The following is a 17,738-nucleotide window of genomic DNA, read 5'->3' on the forward strand; positions in this document are numbered from 1 at the left end:
CGATCAGTTTCCAGTCACAATTCAAAGCGTTGGTCATGACCTTTAAAGCCCTACATGGCTTTGGACCAGACTACCTCTGGAACCGCCTGATACCGCACGAATCCCAGCGACCAATAAGGTCCCACAGAGTTGGCCTTCTCCGGGTCCCATCGACTAAACATTGTCGTTTGGCGGGCCCCAGGGGAAGAGCCTTCTCTGTGGCAGCCCCAGCCCTCTGGAACCAACTCCCCCCGGAGATTAGAACTGCCCCCACCCTCCCTGTCTTTCATAAACTACTCAAGACTCGTTTATACCGCCAGGCATGGGGGAGTTGAGATATTCCTTCCCCCTAGGCCATTACAAGTTATGCATGGTATGTTTGTGTGTATGTTTGGTTTTATAACAAGGGTTTTTAGTTGTTTTATTATTGGATTGTCATATGCTGTTTTTATCATTGTTGTTAGCCGCCTCGAGTCTACGGAGAGGGGCGGCATACAAATCCAATAAATTATTATTATCATTATTATCTCGGGCTTTTCTGGGATGCTAGAGGAGCCTTTCGGTGGCGCTTAAGGAGGCTTTGGCAGTCCAGACCGAACAAAGCGTTTTCCTTTCGCTGGGCACTTGGAGAGGGAATAAACCTCTGCCAGCACGCAGAGAAAACAAACACTCCCTTCGCTCTGGGCAGCTGAGGAGTCACCAGAGCGAAGGAAAGGCGCTGGCTACAAAGCGAGTGAGTGAGAGGAGAGGGGAGCCCTTCAGCATGGGAAGGAAGAGGAAGCAGGTAACGTTAAAATTAATTTAATATTGGATTTGTCTTGTATTGCTGTTGCTGTGAGCCGCCCCGAGTCTGCGGAGAGGGGCGGCATACAAATCTGATTAAACTAAACTAAACTAAACTAAACTAACAGCATCAGTAGCCAGTGTATGGGAGGCGAGTGCTCCTCCTCACCATCTCAGAGTCCCTCTTTTTTAAAAAACAAACAAACCTTAAAGTTTTGGATTTTTTTGATTCCCCTCACCTCACCTTCTTCCTGTGACTCTCCTCCTCCTCCTCCTCTTCTTCCTCCTCCTCCTCCCACCCAAATTCTGAGCTTTTATTTCTTTCCTAATGGGTTTGCACGCATTATTTGCTTTTACACTGATTCCTATGGGAAAAATTGCTTCTACGTAAGAACGTTTCTACTTAAGAACATGGTCATGGAACAAATTATGTTCTTAAGTAGAGGTGCCACTGTAATCAGAATAGCTGATGCATTTTCCATGCAGGTTTTGAATATCGCACTGGGGCCAAACTACACTGTAGAGCTACAGTATGCAAAATGAAGAGGTGGGGTTATTCAAATCAAGGCAGGTTCTTTGATTGGCTGGTATCACCAGAGGAGGAAGCAAGTTTAAGTCTCTCGCCCCACCCTCTACTTAATGAAAACAAAGGGCTGTTATCAGCATTAAAAAGGAGGGGATTGTCTCAGGTGTAGCTGTAATGGTTTATATAGGAATGACCTTGGGGGATGGCTGCAGGCTGAACAACCAGAAACTCAGCTCACAGAAGGAGAGGAAGAGTGGGGAGGGGTTTTAGAAGGGATCCTCTTTAGTTTTCTGGAGATTGAAATGAAGGGAAAGGAGGGGAATAACAGAATTACAGCTTTGGAAGGGACCTTAGAGGTCATCCAGGCCAATCCCCTGTTCAGGCAGGAGAACCTATACCAGTGATGGGGAACCTTTTTTTTTCCGAGTGCCAAAAAAGTGTGCAGACATGCTACTGCACATGTGCAAGTGCCCAGACCTATAATTCAATGCCTGGAGAGGGCCGCTGGGGGGCCGAAAGAGCATGTGCGTGCACTATTGGGCATGCACAAGTGTCCACAACCATAATTCAGTGCCTCGGGAGGGTGAAAACCACTTCTCCCCTGGAGGCCCTCTGGGGGCCAGAAATGGTCTATTCCCCAACTTCTGATGGGCCCAGTAGGCTCGTGTTTCACCATCCCCAGGCTCCAAAGCAGAGATCTTCAAACTTGGTAACTTTAAGACTTGCAGACTTTAACTCCCAGAATTCTCCAGCCAGCTGTGCTGGCTGGAGAATTCTGGGAGTTGAAGTCCGCAAGTCTTAAAGTTGCCACGTTTGGGGACCCCTGCTCCAAAGGCTTCCTTGGAGCCAGGAAAGGGCAAAACGCCCTTCCACATCCCCCCGGAGGCTCTCTGGAAGCCAAAAATGCCCTCCCAGAGCCTCTATGCCAGCCAAAAATCAGCTGTCCAGCACATACATGCACACTGGAGCTGAGCTAGGGCAACGGCTCGGGTGCCAGCAGATATGGCTCTGCGTGCCACTTATGGCACGCATGTCATAGGTTCACCATCACTGCTCTAAAGGCTGGAAATGGCCTGTTTCCCAACTACTGGTGGGTCTATTAGGCTTGTGTTTTGCCCTCTCCAGTGTGGGGGTACACATGCATGTGGGACAGAGGGAATGGGTGTGGGCACATGCTAGTACACACACACACACCCCATCATTGTCCTATCTTTAGAGTTCAACTACAATAACAAAAAGATTCTCTTGACTCCCAAGATTCCCACCTATGACAGTAGCTAATTGACTTAACCCTCTTATTCTAAGCCCGGTTAATCAGCCATGATTTATTAAAATAGCCATTGGTGAGTTCACATTACATGCCAAAACTGCAGGGTGCGTTCCAAAAGTAATGCAATTATTTTTTTAAAGTAATTTATTGAACAGATTTGCACAAACACTTAAAATTCTTCAAAGTACTGTCCTTGGGCCTCTACACATTTTTTTCAGTGACTCTACCATGACCGGTACGCGCCCTGGAAGGCGTCTTTGGGGACCTCTCGCAAGGTCTTCGTCACGGCTGATTAGATCTCTTCTATGGATAAAAAACGTGCCTTGCCACAATGCGCTACGAGTCCGCGGGTTCCAAATACCAGGTGACAATGCTGCCCCACCCCCATAGTCCTGACGTCACCCCAGCAGACTTCTTTTTGTTCCCAGCCCTGAAAGGAACCCATTTTTCATCCATAGAAGAGATCCTATCAGCTGTGACGAAGACCTTACGAGAGGTCCCTGAAAGCACCTTCCAGGGCGGGTACTGGTCATGGCAGAGTTGCTGGAAAAAATGCGTAGAGGCCCAAGGACAGTACTTTGAAGAATTTTAAGTGTTTGTGCAAATCTGTTGAATAAATTACTTTTAAAAAAAAATTGCATTGTTTTTGGAAAGCACCCTGTATGTAGATCGCATTATCGCAATGACTGCATGGTATACAGGTTGTTCTCGACTTACAACCTTTCATTTACTGACATTTCAAAGTTACAGCACCACTGGGGAAAAAGTGACTTAATGAATGTTTTTCGTATTTATTACTGTTGCAATATACAAGAGTCATGCAATCACCTTTCCTAAAAATAACTATGGGGAAAGAGCTAAAACTATATTCAGAGCTACAGGGAACTAGATGATGATGATGATGATGGTGGTGGTGATGATTATGTATTTACTGACCCCTCGCATCCTGGACATAAATTTTTCAAGTCCTACCCTCAAAATGATGCTGCACACCAAGACAAAAAGGCACAAGAACTTTTTTTTCCCTGAATGCCATCACTCAGCTAAACCAAAAATTCCCTCACCACTATTTACTAAGGCTGCATTACAATTACTATTAACAGAGCCTCGGTGGTGCAGTGGTTAGAGTGCAGTACTACAAGCTACTTCTGCTGATCACTGGCTGCCAACAGTATGGCAGATTGAACCTTAGTAGGCTCAAGATTGACTCATCCTTCCATCCTTCCATCCTTCCGAGATGGGTAAAATTAGAACCCAGATTGTTGGGAGCAATAGGCTGACTCTCTGTAAACCGCTTAGAGAGAGCTGTAAAAGCACTGTGAAGTGGTATATAAGTCTAAACGCTACTGCTATTGCTATTAATCTTCTCATCGGTCCCATCACCCATCTCCTCCCATTTATAACTGTAGGATCGTAACTTGTTGCATGTTTTATATTAATATTTATATTAATACTGTTTCCTGATTGATTATTTATACCCTATGACAATCATTAAGTGTTGTACCTCATGATTCTTGACAAATGTACCTTTTCTTTCATGTACACTGACAGCATATGCCCCAAAGACAAATTCCTTGTGTGTCCAATCACACTTGGCCAATAAAATATTCTATTCTACATTATTTATTCTATTTTACATTATTTATTCTGTTCTGTTCTATTCTATTCTATTGTCAAGAGGAAATAGGACCTTCCATCCCCTGTCCTAATTTATTTATTTTATTTATTACTTAGATTTGCATGCCGCCCCTCTCCGAAGACTCGGGGCGGCATACAATGTTTCTCTCTTACTAGTATCATGTATATAAATATTATTATATCTTTGTATACCACCAATACATACTTGACAAAACTAGCAAGCAAACAAACAAACAAACAAACAAATTATCTCAGGGACCGCCTTCTGCTGCACGAATCCCAGCGACCGGTTAGGTCCCACAGAGTGGGCCTTCTCCGGGTCCCGTCAACAAAGCAATGTCGTTTGGCGGGGCCCAGGGGAAGAGCCTTCTCTGTGGCGGCCCCGGCCCTCTCGAACCAACTCCCCCCGGAGATTAGAATTGCCCCCACCCTCCTCGCCTTTCGTAAGCTCCTTAAAACCCACCTCTGCCATCAGGCATGGGGGAACTGAGATACTCTTTCCCCCTAGGCCTTTACAATTTATGCATGGTATGTTTGCTTGTAGGTATGATTGGTTTTAAAATAAGGGTTTTTTAGTTGTTGTAGTATTGGATTTACATGCTGTTTTTATTATTGTTGTTAGCCGCCCCGAGTCTACGGAGAGGGGCAGCATACAAATCCAATAAATAAAATAAATAAATAAATAAATAAGTAAGTAAGTAAGTAAGTAAGTAAGTAAGTAAGTAAGTAAGTAAGTAAGTAAGAAGTACTGGACTAAATGTTCCTTGAGATTCTTTCCTCCTCTCCAATCCCATGACTCAAAACTTCATCAGCCTTTAAAGTTTTGTGGAACGCAGAGCAATGAATGATTAGTGTCTATCGTGATGACACGCAATTTAAGGCCTCTTTCTGACCCAGCATAATTTCTTCTCTCTGCCTTTTGAAAGATGAGGAAGATCCTTTTAAGCAAAACTCCAGGACATTGTCATCAGCTTCGGCATAAAAATATGAATATTGATCCACCCTAAGTCAGGACGTCAATGGCATTAACAGGTCTCAACATCAAAATTCCAGAGAGAAGACATTTATAGCTCTGCTTTGAACTTGACAGGGGTTGGGGTTTTGTTTTTGATCAGCAAAAGAGCAATTATAGTGAAGTCAATACAGCCAGAACTATTGCAGTGAAGTAAATGGCAGACCCAATATATTTTTTTCAACATGTATTTTAAGTAACAGAATGAGAGTTTTGCGATAGATGGTGGGTTGGCTGAGTGTCCAAGTATTTAAATATGTAAAAATGAAACCTGCAATCGGGAGCTACAATACAAGCAGTCCGGAGATGGTATTCAGCTGATTCGGACCAGTTTGCCCAAATTACCGCATGAATCCCAGTGACCGGTTAGGTCCATAGTTCCCTCTAAGCTGAGCAGTGAGCAATCGCTCACTTAAAAATCATCATCAACTCAGAGTTTTCCAAACCTGCCCAGAAGCCGAGAGGGAAAGAGTGAGAGGGAAGGAGAGAGAGAGGAAGAGAGGAAGAGAGAGAAACAGATAGAAAAAAGAGAGGAAGGAAAAGAGAAAGAAAAAGAATGGGAATAAGGAAGAGAGAAAGAAAATCAAAATCTAGTTTGAAACTAGCTCAACTATTTAAGTGGCATTTTGATATTGATAGAGTTGCCCTATTATGAGCTCACTGTTATAGACACACAGTACAGTATTTTATTTTGAAATTCTCTGAGGCAAAACAGGGTGGGTGGGTTTGTTTGTTTGTTTGTTTGTTTGTTTGTTTATTCATTTATTCATTTATTCATTTATTCATTTATTCATTTATTCATTTATTCATTTATTATTTCTGTGCCGCCCAGTCCCGAAGGGACTGCTGCTCAGACACTATACTTTTCCGCCCACCTCCCAAAAAAATTAGAGGGAACACTGGTTAGGTCCCACAGAGTTGGCCTTCTCCGGGTCCTGTTGACTAAACAATGTCGTTTGGCAGGACCAGGGGAAGAGCCTTCTCTGTGGCGGCCCTGATCCTCTGGAACCAGCTCCGCCCAGAGATTAGGATTGCCCCCACCCTCCTTGCCTTTCGTAAACTCCTTAAAACCCACCTCTGCCATCAGGCATGGGGGAATTGAGACATCTCCCCCGGGCCTATACAGTTTATACATGGTATGTTTGTGTGTATGTTTTTGCTTTTTAATAAGGGGTTTTTAGTGACTTTTAAATTATTAGATTTGTTATACATTGTTTTATTGTTGTTGTGAGCCGCCACGAGTCTACGGAGAGGGGCGGCATACAAATCTAATAAATACTACTACTAACCTTGAACTAAGAGGGGATTTCCTAGCAATTAGAACAATTAATCAGTGGAACAAATTGCTTCCAGACGTTGTGAATGCTCCCACACTGGAAGGTTTTAAGAAGAGATTGGACAACTGTCTGTCTGAAATGGTATAGATGTCAGTTTTCCTGCCTAAGCAATAGGTTGGACTTGAAGATCCCTTCCAACTCTGTTATTCTATTTGTGATCATTCTATTCTTAAATATTTTTGTGCACTTCTGCAAGTGTTGAGTCTTCTATGATGCTAAGGTCTTCTCCGTGTTTATGGCTTCGAGCAGTGATGGCAAACCTTTTTCTTTTGCCTTTTTAGATGCGAAAAGATTGTGCATGCCCTTGATTGCACGCATGCCTAGATAGCCTAGATTCACAGTGATGGCGAACCTATGGCATGGGTGCCACAGGTGGCATGCTGAGCCATATATGCCAGCACATGTCCAGCACACCTGTACGCATCGGCCAGCTGATTTTCAACTTGCACTGAGGCTCTACAAGGGTATTTTTTAAAGTTGTGTGGTTATTAATATTGATTGTTTCTTCGTTGCTTATTTGACCCCTCTGACAATCGTTAAAGTGTTGTACCACATGATTCTTGACAAATGTATCTTTTTCTTTTATGTACACTGAGAGCATCTGCACCAAGACAAATTCCTTGTGTGTCCATTCACACTTGGCCAATAAAATTCTATTCTATTCTATTCTATTCTGTTCTATATTAGGATTATAAAATCTCAACAGATAGGTAGATCAAATGCCAAAGAGTACTGTAGATAATTTAATAAAATTCCAAAATTCCCATTTTTATGATTGTGTAGTATTGGATTGTTTTTTAAAATAATGGGTTTTAGTTGTAGTTTTTAATTATTAGATTTATATTTGTATTGTTTCATTGTTGTTGTGAGCCGCCCCGAGTCTTCGGAGAGGGGCGGCATAGAAGTCTAATAAATTATTATTATTATTATTATTATTATTATTATTATTATTATTATTTGTTTATCTATTTATTTGTTTATTATTTTCGGCTTCCGGAGGGCTTCCAGAGGGATGAGGGAGGGCATTTTTGCCTTCCCCAGGCTCCAGGGAAGCCTCTGCAACCTGGGGAGGGTGAAAAATGGGCCTACTAGGCCCACTAGAAGTTGGGACATGGGCTGTTTCTGGCCTCCAGAGAGCCTCTGGGACAGGGCAGGATAGGCAATTTTCGCCCTTCCCAGGCACTGAATTATGGGCACTCACACAGGCACGATAGTGTGTGCACAGGTGCTTTCGGTACCTAAGGGGAAAAAGGTTCGTCATCATTGGCCTAGAACTTTGTTGCCTTTGATCTGATATGATCATAAAATCAACTGCCACAATGTCCTACCTGTCAATGATTTCTTCAGCTTCAACCGCAACAATACACGAACACACAATAGATTCAAACTCAATGTAAACGGCTCGAAACTCGACTGCAGAAAATACGACTTCAGCAACAGAGGAATCAGTGCCTGGAATGTACTACCTGACTGTGGTTTCTTCCGCAAACATCAAAAACTTTCAACCTTAGATTGTCTACAGTCTACGTCCCCCCTATTAATAAGAGATCTGTAAGGGTGTGCATAAGCGTAGCATTGTGCCTGTCGTCCCTGTGCCACTGTCTTATTGTCCAAATTTACCTGTACCTACTTTGCTTTTGTTTATGTCTATACCGTACCTATTATCTTGTCCATGTTTTAGATAGATAGATAGATAGATAGATAGATAGATAGATAGGAAGGGAGGAATACATAGGAAAGACGGAAGGAAGGAAGGGAGGAAGGGAGGGAGGGAGACCAAAAAAACATCTGTCAAGCAAAGTCAATGGGGAAGCCATCCACTAAACCAGTGTTTCCCAACCTTGGCAACTTGAAGATATTTGGACTTCAACTCCCAGAATTCCCCAGCCAGCATTCGCTGGCTGGGGAATTCTGGGATTTGAAGTCCAAATATCTTCAAGTTGCCAAGTTTGGGAAACACTGCACTAAACAAATGTGGCAATGAGAAGAAGAGAAAAGCTTTTTTTGCTCTTTCCTCCTCTTCCCCTTTTATTTTCTTGCACTGTGCTTTTCTTTTCTTTTTTCTTTTCATCCTGTTGTGTCTTTACATTTATAGTTACCTTATCTATTTAATTGTAATTTTCTATTTTCTGCCTTATATCTTTTTGTTTTCTAATTTTTTTAATAGATTTAATTCTGTTTTATTTTTTAAAAACATTATTTTTAATTTTTTATATAAAGGAATTAGTAATTAGGTTTGTAATTGGATTAATTTGGCAATATTTGGTGATACTATTTGTTGTTGTTTATTTATTTATTCATTCATTCATTCATTTATTTATTGGATTATATACCGCCCCTCTCCGAAAACTTGGGGCGGCTAACAACAATCGTAAACAGTGTACAATAATAATCCAATATTAAAAACCCCTTAATATAAAAAACCAAACATATATACAAACATACCATGCATACAATTGTAAAGGCCTAGGGGGAAAAGGAATCTTAATTCCCCCATGCCTGGCGGCAGAGGTGGGTTTTAAATAGCTTATGAAAAGCAAGGAGGATGGGGGCAATTCTAATCTCTGGAGGGAGTTGGTTCCAGAGGGCCGGGGCCACCACAGAGAAGGCTCTTCCCCTGGGTCCCGCCAAGCGGCATTGTTTAGTTGACGGGACCCGGAGAAGACCCACTCTGTGGGACCTAACTGGTCGCTGGGATTTGTGCCGCAGAAGGCGGTCCCTTAGGTAATTGTTGTTGTTGTTTTTCCCCTTTGATTATGCTACCTGAAGATGTTTTCAAATGTTTTTTTCAGGGGTATTTTTTTAATAGGCACTAATTATCTGTAAAGGGTATTGACTATACCTGAAAATTGATATAGAAGCGGTTAGGAGAGAGTTGAAACATTTTAGCCTACTTAATGGGAGAAACTAAAATTTGGAACAGCTTAAATGCGATTTCAGCTAATAGTATATTTGTATAGCATTAAAAAAAACAGGGCAGCTGTTTTTTATCCAGATGTCAAAAGTGAAGGTGGTAGTATTTGGCTTGTATAACATAACTTCCTGAAATTGATTTATTGTAAAGCAAGTGGATGTTGTTGTTATAATTTTTACTGTAATGTGATTGCAGAGAAAAAATTAAAAAAATTATTTGCGGGGGAAAAAACCCAACTGTGGCAAGAAAGATCATAAAATGGGGCAAAACTCAGTTAAGAAGCCCCTCGCTTAGGAGCAGATATTTTGGGCTCAATTTTAGTTGTAATTTGAAGGTTACCTGTATGTGGAACGTTGAGGCAGGGATCTTCAGGAAAATGTAGAGCAATGATACAGAGTTTTACACAATTTCAAAGAAAGGGTTAAAAATCACCGTAGTTTTTTCCTCTACCGCAACTGAGCCCTATTAAGAGTGATTTGTGTTGGAGAAACTGTCATCTGGTTCCTATTCAGTTGCCGGGCTTAAAATATTTAGTCCCTTGGCTTTTTGAAGAGTTTTTTTTAAAAAACCCTAAAGATTCTTAAATTGGTGGAAATAACATGTTTAGGCATAGTAGAGGAAGATAGATGTGCTGATACAGTAATGTTTCTGCCATGATTGTCTTGGTCCTACTTTGTAGCTTTCATTTTGTATTATTTGGGGGAGGGGGACTTTAAGTCTTAGAGTTGCATGTCATTAAGTGGATTTAATCTTAGTTTAGAGATACACAACGGATACAAACTTAAAGTAAACCGCTCCAAACTCAACTGCAAGAAATATGACTTTAGTAACTGAGTAGTTAATGCATGGAACTCACTACCAGACTCGTCACCTAACCCCCAAAACTTTACCCTTGGACTATCCACTGTTGACCTCTCCCGATTCCTAAGAGGTCAGTAAGGGGCATGCATAAGTGCACCAGAGTGCCTTCCATCCCCTGTCCTAATGTTTCTCTCTTACTAGTATCATGTATATAAACATTGTTATATCTTTGTATACTACCAATACACACTTGACAAAATACATACACATACACATATACATATGAGAATATAATGAAACCCTACTGCAAATTTTGGGATGTTTGTGCCCTTAAAGGAAAAAAACATTCTTTAAAACAGGGGTCTCCAATCTTGTCAACTTTAAGGAAACAACTCCATCTGGTACATCAGTTGCATTTTTTTGCAAATCAGAGGACCCTCCAGACAGTCACTCATGCCTTAAAGACCACTTATGAGTGTCTCATTCTTGATCTGGGAGTAAACTGAGGTGTAATAGTAGTACAGTGTTCCCTCGCTTTTCGCGGGGGATGCGTTCCGAGACCGCCCATGAAAGTTGAATTTCCGCGAAGTAGAGATGCGGAAGTAAATACACTATTTTTGGCTATGAACAGTATCACAAGCCTTCCCTTAACACTTTAAACCCCTAAATTGCAATTTTCCATTCCCTTAGCAACCATTCAGATTATTACTCACCATGTTTATTTATTAAAGTTTATTTAAAAAAATATTTATTAAAAGCAGAAGAAAGTTTGGCGATGACATATGACATCATCGGGTGGGAAAAAACCGTGGTATAGGGAAACAACCCGCAAAGTATTTTTTTAATTAATATTTTTGAAAAACCGTGGTATAGACTTTCCGCAAAGTTCGAACCCGCGAAAATCGAGGGACCACTGTAGTAGGAACCGGGTGAGGTCAACAGTGGATGGTCTAAGTGTAAGCTCTCTCACACACATGCATGTCCACTCACAATTTTGCTTCCTGCACATGCGCAGAAGTAAAATCTTGCTGGGATGCACGTGCATGCACAACCCAAAGCTGCATGCGCAGCGCACCAGTAGCAGCATTAGTGGCAACCCTCACCTGCTTTGCTTGCGCATGTGTGCCAGAAACTGGAAGATCATGTGCCAGGAAACACATGCATTCTGGGGAACTGCTCTTCCGTTTTCCGGGACTCCCGCATGTGTGCGCCAGGGACCTGCTCTTCCGGTTTCTGTTGCTGCTCCCCCCCATTCATGCGCTCCCATTCCGGCCAAAAAGGTTTCCCCAACACTGGCTTATAGTCCTGGAATTTCATGGCCATCTAACAAATAAGCATTTACCAGATTACCCTACAACAGTGATGGGGAACCTTTTTCCCCTTGGGTGCCGAAAGAGCATGGGCATGTGCTATTGCACATGCGAGAGTGCCCACACCCATAATTCAATGCCTGGGGAGGGCAAAAACAGCTTCCCCCACTCCCGGAGGCTGGAAACAGCCTGTTTCCCAACTTCTGGTGGGCCCAGTAGGCTCGTGTTTCGTCCTCCGCAGGCTCCAAAGGCTTCCCTGGAGCCTGGGGAGAGTGAAAATGCCCTCCCCCATCCCTCTGGAGGCTCTCTGGAAGCCAAAAACACCCTCCCAGAGCCTCTGTGCGAGTCAAAAATCAGCTGGCCAGTACATACATGCACATTGAAACTGAACTAGGACAATGGCTCGCATGCCAGCAGATATGGCTCCGCGTGCCACCTATGGCACACATGCCATAAGTTCGCCATCACTGCCCTACAAGGTGAGCCAGGTGCTAAGAGATCAATAAAAAAGCAAAATTATGCGGTCAACTAATAGCCAAAGTCCTGTCCCCGTGAAATAAAAGGCAATTACGTAATAACCATAGTGGACTTCGACAGCCTTTAAGACGGGGGTCTCCAATCTTCATTTTCTACCTTGGATAAAACCAAAGAAACATCTACTGCTTTGAAAACCTATGTTAGACAATGTATCAAAGGAAGGAAGCTTTTACTTAAAGTTGCCAAGGAAGTTCCTTCAATGAAGTTCCCAAGGTAGTTTTTGCTTGAGGGTGATGGGTTGGATAAAACTGCACAATATTAAGTCCCCGAAGAACCGCTGTTTAAATTCTACTTGCAACTACAGTAATTGCTGAAAACCTCCACCAGGGCAAAATAATCTAACACGGAAGCTGTGGCAATATAATTCCTCCAGTCTTTTCAATGCTCATGCGCTGATAATAATCTCCTTGATGGCTGAACAAATAATGTAACCGAATAATATGGGAAAAGACAAATCTAATAAACAAATAAATAAATAAACAAACAAACAAACAAACAAACAAACAACTGGGTGTCCATTAAACAGGGGTAAAAAAAAGAAACCAATACAGTGACTACCATAGAACAATCAAAGCCTCGCCTTTTTTTAATAATGTGCTTACAATCTTTGCTCATGTGACGACCTTTGACATTTTTAATCTCCTTTTAATGTTATTTCTCTTTTATGGTCTCATAAATTTTGAAGCATTATACTATTGTTTTGATGTAATGTTATCAATACAATATGAATGAAACATTATCCACAAACTATCGTTTAGGAAACTTAAAGTACTGGAGATATAAATAAAAAATATCCCATCGACATTAATTAATGTCTATAAAGTCTGGACTTTTTTCATTTGCCCGTAAATATTGAGGAAAGGAGTCTGATCATTATAAATCTCCTGCCACATTGGGATCTCATAACTGAATCTCAAAGCACAACTAATACTGTACTATTTTTCTTCCTCTATATTCTGGAGATATCAAAATCCAAGGCACCAACTACAACACTCATCTACTAGAGTTTGCTGTCTCTCTGTCTCTCTCTCTGTCTCGCCCTCCCTCCCTCCCTCTCTCTCTCTCTCTCTCTGTGTGTATTTTACCATTTCTGCTTTTGATCCAGCATAAGTGCACTAATGTGCCTTTTGTCCCCTGTCCAATTGCCCCTCCTATATTTTATATATCTTTTCTTCTACTCATATATAGAACTAAGACGCCTTAAACAAGAACTAAGTATTGCCCACAAGATCATATGCTGCAACGTCCTGCCTGTCGGTGACTACTTCAGCTTCAACCACAACAACACAAGAGCAAACAACAGATTTAAACTTAATATTAACCGCTCCAAACTTGACTATAAAAAACATGACTTCAATAACTGAGTTGTCGAAGCGTGGAACTCATTACAAGACTCCATAGTGTCATCCCCAAACCCCCAACACTTTACCCTTGGATTATCCACGGTTGACCTATCCAGATTCCTAAGAGGTCAGTAAGGGGCGAGTACAAGTGCACTACAGCGCCTTCCGTCCCCTGTCCTATTGCTCTCCTATATCTCCTATACCTTTCTTCTATTCCTATATCTCTTCTTCTATTCTTTCATTGATATGTTCATTGATATGTTCCTATATCTTCTCTTCTGTTCTTTCTTAGATATACTGTAGTTTACTATGAGTATATCCTCTATAACCTTCATCATGTATTTTACTATGTGTATACCCACTAGAACCCTCATTGTGTATTGGACAAAATCAATCAATAAAAACTATCAATAAAATATCTTTTCCTCTATTTTTCATTGACGTATTCTATTCTCATATCTTTTCTTCTATCCTTTCCCTGATATTTGCTACTACATGTTTTTATTCTCTTCAACTTTCAATTTTCATTGGACAAAACAAACAAACAAACAAACAAACAGTGTTTCTTAAGCTTAGCAGCTTTAAGTTATATGGTCTTAAATTCCTAGAATTCCTCAACCAGTATTGTGGGAGTTTGCACATCCTAAAGTCAATGATGTTGAATAACACCAATCTACCCCAAAAAAATACTTGGTTGGGATACCACCAGGAAATCCATGAATGGTAAAGCATGACTAGAAATCAAATCCATATTCTAAAAGAAGGTAATTACTGCAGCTTAGAAAATAGGTGGAGAAATCAATGAAGTCATCATAATCAAGCATACCTCCCCCCCCCCAAAAAAAAGCTTTACCTTAGATAATATTTCCCAATCTTGGCAATTTTAAGATCAAAGGTTGGCAAAGTTTAAGATTCTTCAACTGCCAGAATTCCCCAGGTGGAAAAGTCTAGGAGTTCTTGCATCTTAAAGTTGCCAAGGTCGAGGGAAATAAAAGAGAACAGTCATTCTCTACAGCAGTGTTTCCCAACCTTGGCAACTTGAAGACATTTGGACTTCAACTCCCAGAATTCCCCAGCCAGCGAATGTTGGCTGGGGAATTCTGGGAGTTGAAGTCCAGATATCTTTAAGTTGCCAAGGTTGGGAAACACTGCTCTACAATACAGCAATGTTTCCTGATCTCGTTGACCTTTAAACAATGGACTTCAACTCCCAGAATTCCCTAGCCAGCTTGCTGCCTGGAGAATTCTGGGAGATGATGTCCAGAAGCCTTAAAGTTTCAGAAAAAAACACTTTATGGACATTCCATGATTTGGCTAAAATGTTTCTGTTATACAGTGGTGTTTCCCAACCTTTGGAACTTTAAGATTGGTGGACTTCAACTCCCACAATTATCCAGGCAGCATGCTGGCTGGGGAATTCTGGGAGATGAAGTCCATAGGTCTTAAAAGTCGCCAAGTTTGGGACAGACCGTTCTATAGCAGAAACATTTCAGTGAAATCATGGAATTAGCAAATAATGCTAATTTCTGACAAGCCTCTCTCCCTCATTTTATGCATTTAGTGGCGATACAAGCAAACATACACACACACACACACAAAACCACCTCTTCTGGCTGGAATTGCAGCATTTTCCAACTCAGCAGTTCTTCTAAGATGCCACCCGTGGCACAGCTGTCTTTTCAATGAGCCAACAGCTTTACTAAGGAGCTTCGCCAGCAAAAGCATCTCCATTCATTCAGTGCTTTGATTATTAAGGGGCAGATCCGGGACCAAGCCAAAAGCCTGGCCTGAGCACTCCTGCCCCTATTGCAGATACAGCATTGATGGTGGAAAGGCTGGCCTGTGGGAGTGTGGGGGCTGGGAGCCACAGAGTGGCTTTATAACCTCCTTTTTCCTCAGCAGCTGTTTTTTGCCTCCCAGAATGTATCAGTGAAAGGGCAGGAGGGAGGGGATTTCATTCAAAAACAGGGAGAACAGCAATTCCTCTTGGATCATTTAAACACACACACACACAAATATTAAAAAGCCAACAGCATCCCAAGCTGATAGATAGATAGATAGATAGATAGATAGATAGATAGATAGATAGATAGATAGATAGATGATAGATAGATAGATAGATAGATGATAGATAGATAGATAGATGATAGATAGATAGATGATAGATAGATAGATAGATGATAGATAGATAGATAGATAGATAGATGATAGATAGATAGATAGATAGATAGATAGATAGATAGATAGAAGATGGATGGATGGATGGATAGATAGATAGATGGATGGATGGATGGATGGATGGATAGATAGATAGATAGATAGATAGAGAGGTAGATAGATAGATAGATAGATAGATAGATAGATAGATAGATGATAGATAGATAGATGATAGATAGATAGAAGATAGATGGATGGATAGATAGATAGATAGATAGATAGATAGATAGATAGATAGATAGAAGATAGATGGATAGATAGATAGATAGATAGATAGATAGATAGATAGATAGATGGATGGATGAATATAGATGATAAAATAAATAGATGAATAAATAGAATAGAGATAGATAGATAGATAGAGAGAGAGAGAGAGAGAGAGATGAACAGATAGATGAACATATAGATAGATAAAATTGACAGAGCTAGATAGATAGATAGATAGATAGATAGATAGATAGATGGATAGATAGATGGATAGATAAAATGGAGATAGATAAATGAATACATGAATAGATGGATAGATGGATGGAGAGAGAGAGATGGATGGATAGATGATAGATAGAAAAATGGAGATAGATAGATAGATGGATGGATGGATGGAGGGAGGGAGGGAGGGAGGGATTAGGTAGGTAGGTAGATAGATAGATAGATAGATAGATAGATAGATAGATAGATAGATAGATAGATAGATAGATAGATAGATAGATAGATAGATAGATAGATAGATGATAGATAGATAGATAGAGTAAGGGATGAGCCAGCTTGGGCCAACATTCAGTGGGCAGAAAAATGGAAAACCTGTTTCCATACACATATACATATTCATATACATATTCATATATGTGTGTGTGTGTGTGTGTGTATGCATGCATGTACACACACACACACACACACACACACACTATTCCCCCCCTTTCCTTCCTCTCCATCTCTGCCCCCCACACACACACACTTCCCATCCGTGACACTGACATACAAAAGCTTCCCCAGCCTCCCGGGTAGCCCCCCCTCTCCCTCCCTTTCTGGGCCCCCCTCTCCCTCCCCCCCACCAATCTATCCCCCCCCCCCCCACTCCCCAAACGGGCAGCAAGGCACCGCGGGTGGAAGGAAGCAAGGAAGCCAAGAAAGCGGCCGGTGCGAGCCACGCCGAGCGCTGCCATTCCTCCTTACCCACATGGGTGATGACCGTCGCCAGGCGCTGGCTGAGTTCCCGGTGCGACATCTCTTCTTCTTTCAGCCAGACCAGCATTTCACACAACCCGGAAACCGGCGCCGCAGACCGACCTCCGCACCTCTTTTTTTTCCTTTCCTCCTTTCTCTGCCGGAGAGGGACGCAGAAGCTCCGCCGCGGGGACAATGCCGCTGCCACTCCCACCGCGACACAAAAAATAATAATGCCGGATGGTCGCACCTGCCTCTCTCCCCCCCCCCCCCTCCCCGCTTATTTAGCGCGGGCGTTTCTCTCGTAACGTCCCCCGCGGCGATGGTCGCCGGCCCGTCCGCCGGCAAGGTCGTAGCTGCCGGCGCCGCTGCCGAGCATTTTGGACGCCCACGCCCTCCCGTCAGTCCGTCGGTCGGTCCCAAATCCCGGACCCGCTAATGGGCCAGTGGTGGTAGCGGCGTCTGTGGCGGCGTGCGCGCCTCCCGCGTTTCTCCTCAGCTCCGTTCTTTGGCTCGCTCTGGCTGAAACGGGCGGAATGTACCCGGCGCCTAACCCGGGATAAACCATTCCCAGCTGCGGGGAAACGAGGCTCGCCCCCACCTCTCTTTCTTAAAAAATAATAATAATAATTTTGAAACTAGAAATTGGTGCCTCAGGAGGGTTTCTGGGCCTCCTTTTACACTCCCGGCCTCAGACCCCGGTTTCTTGTCCCTCCCACACCCCTCCAAGCAGCCGCCTCTCCCTTTTGGCTTTTCAAGAAGCTGCGGTAGTTGTGGCCGGGTCTGGGCCACTTGTGTGAAGAGGCCGCATGTGGTTTCCCTGAGGGACGTGGCGGTCGAGGAAAATAGACAGTGGGCGCTTCTACCTGGTCCATATTGAGGGAGGTGGAGCTGGTGTTCTTTATCT

At 42.4% G+C, this 17,738-nt stretch overlaps 1 protein-coding gene across 6 annotated transcripts in view; it reads right to left on the reverse strand.

The window, feature by feature from the left end:
• MCF2L2 (MCF.2 cell line derived transforming sequence-like 2) overlaps positions 1–17,352 on the reverse strand; it is a 219,901-nt gene extending 202,549 nt beyond the window's left edge. For 4 of the 6 annotated variants that reach the window (XM_070753695.1, XM_070753700.1, XM_070753698.1 and 1 more), the window contains exon 1: positions 16,841–17,167. In XM_070753695.1, coding sequence (XP_070609796.1) covers positions 16,841–16,919 — 79 coding nt within the window. In that variant the 5' untranslated portion in view covers positions 16,920–17,167. Of the gene's footprint in view, positions 1–9,798; positions 9,868–16,840 lie in introns of those variants that run through there. The other 2 variants (XM_070753697.1, XM_070753699.1) reach the window with 2 other exon arrangements.
• Between the last annotated feature and the right edge of the window lie 386 nt (positions 17,353–17,738).

The sequence above is a fragment of the Erythrolamprus reginae genome, chromosome 5, assembly GCF_031021105.1.
Source record: "Erythrolamprus reginae isolate rEryReg1 chromosome 5, rEryReg1.hap1, whole genome shotgun sequence".
In the NCBI taxonomy this organism is placed as follows: Eukaryota; Metazoa; Chordata; class Lepidosauria; order Squamata; family Dipsadidae; genus Erythrolamprus; species Erythrolamprus reginae.